Here is an 8,439-nt window from a genome sequence, read left to right as displayed (position 1 = left end):
CGACTTGGTAAAACACATTGTACTCGTGCCCTCATTTAACGGTGTTACCTCCTAAGACTAACGGATACAACCGATCACGGTTAATACGCGTTAAAATAATATGTAAATACTATCAATTGTAATAATGTTAATGCTAATAATAATAATAGATTAACTCTTTTAAATCAAAACCTTAATTTAATCATTTAAACGGCAAAGAAAAGTCGTCTATTAATAATCTATACAATCAATTTAATGATATATTAATTTTATCCGATGATAAATTATCTTATACTAATCAAATTGTACATAAAATAATTACTCCTAATGCTCATCCAATTAATATAAAACAATTGATACCCTATGTGTCATAACGAGGAAGTTGATAAACAATTAAAAAATCTTTTAAAGCAAGGTAGCATTGAAAAGTCAAATAGTCCATGGAACTCGTCTAGAATTCTAAATTTTATAAAGGAATATATATATATTATGTTTTGTCTGTTAATAAATATTTTTTTGATTTGTTTTATACTCTTTTTTTATTTTCATAAAAATTATAAATTAATTGTTCAAAAAAAGAGTTATATGAAAGATTAAATAATCTGAATTATTTACCATGTCAGAAATATTAATTAACAATATTTTTTAAAAAGGCACTAGTATAGAATTTACTCAATACCTACAAAAAAGAATGAACCAATAAGTTAATACTTATTTGAGTCATTATGATATCTTAACTATATGCTATGTTAAGTGGAAAAAATGATACATAATAAATGTATTCGTAAAAAATTATAAAGTTATGTTTATGAATAAATGAAATTACACCTTTCAGAAAATCCAGATACAAAAATAGTGCTTATTATTTAAAAAAAAAAAGTATAAACATGCAAAATCATGTTTGAGTATCGTATTACTGGCTTGTTAAATTAATTAGATTAGAAACACGATTTTAAGTAAAAATTAAATTAAAAGCAAAGTATCAGATATCTTATTGTAACAAATTTTAAAATTTTATATTTTTCATAATTTCTGAATGTTTTAAATTTATAATACATGGTTTCAAAATAGGTTATTTTATGTATTTATGTTATTTAAAATATGTTACATGTTTATATGTATGAAAACACTATAAATTATTTATTCTATGCATTATTGTTTTGTATTAACTTATATCAGTTTGCTGTGTATCCTATTGTGACTCAAATGTGTTATGTATTAAAATTTTTGAAATATTATTTCAGATATTATTTCTCTTTAAGGGCGATGGTGTCGTGAACCCATAATTATTTGTAAATTTTAGTTATAAGCAATTTATATGCAACATTATAATTACTATAAAGTATTATAGTATTAATATTTTAATGATTATTTAATGAACAATGTAAATATAAAAGGGGCCTTGACCATCTTCTCAGTGGTTAGTGTTCTATCAGTGAATGTTATATTACAATTAGTTATTACTTTGACTCTTCCTGACAACACTTATCCGCGTTGTCAAATTGGACTTCGAACACCCAGTTTACCACTTATTATTTGGCATCCCTGAAAAATTTGGTTTCAATTGGTTACCGCATACGTAGGTAAATTTAATGGGATACTATTCTAAAATAAATGAAATATTTGAAGCGGACTTCATAAAAAGAAAGCCATTTATGCACATCTAATAGTCCATAATAATAATAATATATTTTATTATTGTGGACTATTAGATGGTATTATTATATATCTTAATATAGTAATACAAATACAAAATAAGTATAATATAAAAGCTTTGTGAAATTGGGGCACAGCTCACATTATGATTTTTATCATAAAGATTTTTCAACTCATCCTAATTACAAAGTAATTTATCTGTCACTGCTTTCTGTTTAAAATAATTTATAAAAATATTTAGAGACTGATGCAGTTTTTATCCTGCCGCACTCGTGGGGGCGTTGCAATATTGGAAAGAAACAACAAAAGAAAACACAACACGTTCACTTTGGTTCAGAATAATCTAATGTTTATTATTCGCTGAACAGAGTTTTATATCGGTAATAAACAAGTAAAATCAAATAAACACAGTAGCAAGTAGACGGTCGACGTACTTTTATAGGTGTCCAAAAAAACAATATATATAGTATCGGTGCGTCCGGTGTGGTACTGTCGGCGATGCGGTCAAAGCGGCGTCACAGAGATGACTTAACGTGTATTTGCGGCGGGTCGTAGATGGACGTGCGGCACTTGCTGGACTTTGTACCGTGGCGTATCGCACGCGGTGTTAGTCAGTCAAACTACCATATGCACGTAGAAGGGTGGCGGCTGATACAGGTGTCACGGGTCGCGGGGTTCCGTGTATAGAGAACGACGCGGTCCGTGTCAAGACCAACAGTTTAGTCTTGTACTGTAATACCACATTTTATATCAAAGTCCTGTTAAGGATTCTTAGTATAGTATTAAAATAAAAAATTAAATAAAATTTCAATGAAAAATAANTAAAAAATTAAATAAAATTTCAATGAAAAATAATTACAAAGAGTTAAAATCATAAATAACCTTACATTATGTCATAAAATGCAATTAACGTGCATAACAATAACAGTTTAATTATGTGCATCATACATTCATTTAATAATTATTAAAGATATAAAATACCACGCATATTTCAACCAATAGAAGCACTCAAAATTTACGCTATCTATCAGCATAATCGCCTGCGTCCAGTGCATCGTTTCCCTGCGTCCATTCATGATAAAAATTGGACTGCCAAAATTGTGTACGGCGTGGTCTATCTATGTGTATTTAATCTATGATAATGGTAACTAAATATGTACCATGGTATAACAAAACGCTATCTAGGAACGAGCAACATCTACCTTTCACCATATCCCCCCAGCCGTTTACACCGTCCGACCACTTACGGTAGGGTAAACCCATATCATGTGGATTAGGGGGGTATCCATATAATATACAACTACTAAAGTTACTATGGAATAACATAGTCAGAAGACGCAACTAATGGATATAATGAGACACAATGCATTGTTGAAATTTATAATAGAAGGAACAGTAGAAGGAAAGAACCGTAGGGGTACACCAAGATTAGAATTCATTTAACAGATAATAAAGGACCAAGGATGTGACTCATATGTGGAAATAAAAAGGAAGCCGGATAAGAGGGAAGACTGAAAGATGGTTGCAAACCAATCTATGGATTGAAACCACAGAGAGAGAGAGATTCCGGGTGTTGTTCATTTTTATGATCGAGACCCTCGCCTAAATGGTTGGCGACCCGAATTTCCTTCTGCGAGGGAGCCATGAGGGGTGGCGACTCCATAATCCGTTGTGTGGTCCAAGTCGTCACCTTTCAATATATATATTTTTTATAGATACATGAGATAATTATGTATTTTTTTTATAAATCTGACCTTTTAAATCCCACAGGGTCAGATTCAAAATTATAACTTTTCACGAAAAATTAACTTTTGATAGTGTTTTGGAAATACTGACACTTTTATATATATCTTAAATTAAACCTAATGTAATATACATTATACCAAAATAATTTTTCTTTATATAAAAACGTTATGTATGTTTCTTTCATTTGATATAAATTTTTTGAAAATATGACGTTTAAATTGCAGGGCGAATTCAAAATAAAAATTTTTATACAACATTTTATTTTGTTTTCGCTGTAAAAACGGACATCAATGTTAATAAAAAAAAAAACGGTAGCACAGGGGGTCGAGGCACAGTGTAGACAAGGCATAGATGGGACAAGTATAGATGACATTTGACAGTGATTAAAATCACTATCATAAGAAACGCTTCAATGCAAATCTGTAGGTAGTGTTTCATTTAAAGAAATTGGTGGATTATACCAAAAGCAACATCAACTCTTATTTCAATGATTATATCCTACTTAGTAGTTCTTTGATTTTAAAATATAATATATGAATAAATACTAATTATAATTATTAAATTTAGTATAAAAATAAAAAAGTATAAAAAATTTAATAAGTTTAATTTCTTATGCCTTATGACCTTTATTCTATGTCAATTAAATTATATAATATTCATGAAAGTCAATATATTCTCCTAATAAGATATTTTAAAATAAAATACAAAACCTAGGATTTTAATAGAAAAATAGCATATTTTTGAATACGATAGCCATTTGCGCATAGTAGATAGGTCGTCGGGTGATGTGTGTTTGTGGGGCCACCTCCCAAAATCCCTTCTCCTCTCTTATCACATAAAAATTGGAACCTCCACCTCCCACTTATTAAAAAAAAGCGTTATAGTTATAGGATAGTGTGATAAGTGTTTTTCAGTGAAGCTATTTTGATAACAGATTATATAATTTCCATTATTACATTATTATACTCATAGGATAGTGTGATAAGTGTTTATCAGTGAGGTTATTTTGATAACAGATAATATATATTATTTAGCGCCTCTCTTATATTTATTATGATTTAATGTACGACAGTACTGTTATTTGAGGAGTGTTACCTCCTCATTTTATACATTTAAACGCCTGAAAGCAGCACCTCCTCCTCCCACCAATATTTATTAGTTAATATTTAAATGTATATGGTGTATAAAAATTCATACATCATATGCGTATTGTTATTCTTCTATTCGAACTGTGTACTGAAAATTTATTGTTAGTGAAGTTATGACAGTTGAACGGTCAAATATTTGTAGAAAACATTATCGATTATATTACGAAGTCAGTTGATAAAAAAGTAAGTATTTTCAATGTTTATTTCTATAAAATGTCAATGTGACACATTTTTTTTATAAATGTATTAATATATTTTAGATGAACGTTATTAATAAAGATTGGTTAAATGGGATGAAAATTAAACACAGAAAGAATGTATCTGATCTTAAAGTAGGAGTTCAGTACAAGGTTTTGAGTTTGTACGTGATGAGATCAAAATATTCTAATGAAACACCAGTGGCTGAGGTGAAGCTTGACGACGAACCAACATTTCAAATTTATTTGCCAGCGAGGTTTTCATTTACTCGAGAAGATCTGGCAAAAGGAGTCGATAAAGATCTTAAGATTGTATCTAATGGACGAAAAGATCAAAGTTCGAGTTATGACATAATGTTTATATGAATTATATTTCATTTGTTTAATCGACACCTTAGAGTTTTCTCTATTTCAATATCATAATCATCATTATGTGTTATTTGTGTGATACTTGTGGAATGAAGTTCAATTTTTTGAAATCATTGATACGTCATGAGCAAACAGTACACAACAAAATTTTATATGGCTGCAGTTTGTGTTCGAAAAAATTTTCGAGAAAAGATAATTTCTCAAGACATGTTCAGCATACACACGGGTTAATAGGTTAGTATTGTAATATTTAAATCTCAAAAATTTATTTGTTATTAAAAATGTAATTAATAGGAACTGATAAAGTATTGAAAATGCGTTCTGTAAATATAGAAAATGAAATAAAATCGGTCTGTGTGAAAAATGTGGTTAATTACGGTGACAGCACCTCGAAAAATTTTAACGGTGAGCATACATAATAATATTATTCGCGTTTATTTTATATGAACTCAAATATTTTAATTATTAAAATGTAATTCAGTAGATAAAGGTAATTCGGTTAAGGAAAGCGAGAGAAAAAATACTAATACAAAATTTTCTAATACTAGAGACAGCGACGATGAGCTTTGTAAGTTGAAATAAAAAAAAATGATAAATTGTATTATTACTATTATTATTATTATATTAGTGCTAGAAGCTGCAAATAATATAGATGCAAATTCAATGGACGTTCAAGTGGTAATCGTTTATCCTGGTGATATCGAAAGTTGTTAGTATAAAATAATAAAAATAAAAAAACCAATAAATGTTATAGTCATATAATATTTTTTTAGGGATTGACCGGTTTTCAGAAGATATCGAGTTTGAGGATATTAGTAAGTCATAATTCAAAGTAATTAATTTTTAATAAATTTTTATCAAGTGGAATTTATAAAAAAATACTCTATATTATTAGGTCAAAATAACAAAACGATCGGAACTGGGATAGAACACGCGTATCACTCTAATCAATCAAAAACAAATAGTAAGATAAANTTGGAACTGAGATAGAACACGCGTATCACTCTAATCAATCAAAAACAAAATTTGTTATTTAATAGTAAGATTATAATGTGAATTTGAATAATATAATACATAAATTAATAACGATATTAATTATATTTCAGATAATTGTGTAAATATTTCGCGTGCGAAAAAAGTTCAATCGATTTTTTCGGAGAATATCAATGTACATAGAATAGAAAACAGCAATCCATGCTCCATAAATGAATTAATCAAACAAAACAGTAATAGCATTTATGATGTATTTGAAAATGCTATAAGAACACATACAGCTGTAAAGACATTTTTAGATCTAGTTACTACGTATGAAAAAATAATTTTAAGCAATAATAATGTAAACACACCCGTTATTACTCAAACACTTAGTATTTCCCCATTTATTTTAACACCGTCGAGTAGTATCCCCGAGTGGGTTACTACTATTACACATCTACTACAGAAAAAGTCCGAAGAGGTAGAAACTCAAGGCAGTGGGTGGGTATTCAGAGATGTTGTTTTCTTAGATATTAATACTTTCACGTATGATCCATTAAGGGGTGGGTGTCATTTTAATTTACCAAAAAAATTATTTCAAAAAAATGCAATTGTAAATATTAAATGTAGGGAGGAAGATTGCTTTTATTGGAGTGTGGTTGCTAGTTTATTTCCGGTTCAGTCGCGTAATGTACAAAACTGTATTATAATGTGGATGCGACTAAACCAGAGTCGTATCCACATTATAATACAGTTTTGAATACTCGAGGTTTGCGAATACCTTTACTTCTAACCGACATAAGAAAATTTGAAGAAAAAATTGATATAAGTGTAAATGTTTACACTTACATCGGTGAAAAAATTACGGGTCCTCTACACTTGACCAGAAATAAACGTAGCAACCACGCAAATTTACTTTATTTAGATCAAAAAGACAAACCTTTCGGACATTTCTGTTGTATTTCGAACTTAGAGCGATTAGTTTCCGTTCAACTTTCAAAACATAAATCTCACAAATTTTTATGTGATGGCTGTCTGTTATTCTTTTATTCAGAAGCAAAACTACTCACTCACCAACTCGAAAACTGCATGAAGGTTAAAACGGTTCTACCGAAACCCCCCAAACACATGGTTAAATTTCAAAATTTCCATATGCAATTCCCCGTGGAATTCGTAATTTATGCTGATTTTGAATCAATTCTAACACCTATTGCTACATGCGATCCTCAACCTGATATTTCTTATACCAATCAAATTAATATACACGATCCCCACAGTTTTTCATATCATATTAAATGTTCTTATGATGAAAATTTAGATCGCATGGAAGAGTACCGGGGGGATAATTGCGTGAAGATGTTTATTTCTAGGCTTAGGGAAGATATTATCCGTATAAGCGACATTTATTCTAACCCTATACCAATGGAAGCGTTATCTATTCAACAACAATATAATCACCATACAGCAACAACGTGTCATATTTGTAATGGTGAATTACGCTTCCATGATAAGGTAATGGATCACTGTCACTTAACGGGTAAATATCGTGGTACGGCGCATAGAGATTGTAACCTGAAATGTTCGGTTCCATCTTTTGTCCCTATAATTTTACATAATATGCAAAATTACGATTCTCATTTTATTATTACGGAACTCGGTTTTAGTGATGATGACGAAGGAATTGAAGTTATAGCTAAAACCAATGAAAAATATATGTGTATAAAAAAAACTGTAAAAACGACAAATAACAACCGGATAACTATTAAATTTATAGACTCATTAAATTTTTTACCATCATCATTGGAATAATTAGCTGAAACTTTAATTCCTGAGCAATTTAAAATTACTAGGAAAATGCATTCTAATGATAAAAACTTTAAGTTAATGTGTCGTAAGGGAGTGTTCCCATAAGAGTATGTAACTGATATGAATGTACTGAACGAATGCATGTTACCACCTAAAACCGCGTTCCGTAGTATATTAAATATGAGTGACATAACAGACGAGGATTACGCCCATGCAAAAAAAATCTGGGAGAAATTTAATTGTTCAACTTTGGGGGAGTATTCTGATATATATTTAAAAACTGATGTTTGTCTTTTGGCTGATATTTTCGAAAATTTCAGAAGTGTTTGTTTAAAAAGTTATGGGCTTGATCCTTGCCATTATGTTACTTCCCCGGGGTTAAGTTTCGACGCTATGAAGCGAATTACTGGGGTTAAATTACAACTGATGACCGACATGGAGATGGTTAGCTTTATTAATAATGGGATTCGAGGGGGAGTATCTCAATGTTCATCTCAATATAGTAAAGCTAATAATAAATATGTTGATGACTACGACCCGTCGAAGCCATCAACATATTTATT

The 8,439-nt window shown here is 29.8% G+C and overlaps 1 protein-coding gene and 1 long non-coding RNA gene across 6 annotated transcripts in view; both read left to right on the top strand.

The window, feature by feature from the left end:
• Nucleotides 1–7,890, top strand: part of LOC126897236 (uncharacterized) — a 10,517-nt gene extending 2,627 nt beyond the window's left edge. For all 5 annotated transcript variants that reach the window (XM_050670692.1, XM_050670691.1, XM_050670690.1 and 2 more), the window contains one exon: nucleotides 7,166–7,890. In XM_050670692.1, coding sequence (XP_050526649.1) covers nucleotides 7,166–7,879 — 714 coding nt within the window. In that variant the 3' untranslated portion in view covers nucleotides 7,880–7,890. The remainder of the gene's footprint in view (nucleotides 1–7,165) is intronic.
• Nucleotides 4,603–5,493, top strand: LOC126897305 (uncharacterized). Its single transcript, XR_007702068.1, has 3 exons — nucleotides 4,603–4,712; nucleotides 4,790–5,329; nucleotides 5,390–5,493. It is a non-coding gene; the product is annotated as an uncharacterized LOC126897305 (long non-coding RNA).
• Nucleotides 7,891–8,439: the final 549 nt, after the last annotated feature.

This window comes from Daktulosphaira vitifoliae, unplaced genomic scaffold, assembly GCF_025091365.1.
Source record: "Daktulosphaira vitifoliae isolate Bord-2020 unplaced genomic scaffold, ASM2509136v1 Scaffold_2, whole genome shotgun sequence".
In the NCBI taxonomy this organism is placed as follows: Eukaryota; Metazoa; Arthropoda; class Insecta; order Hemiptera; family Phylloxeridae; genus Daktulosphaira; species Daktulosphaira vitifoliae.
The sequence above is the reverse complement of the archived record's forward strand: the minus strand, read 5'-3'. Positions and strand labels throughout refer to the sequence as shown.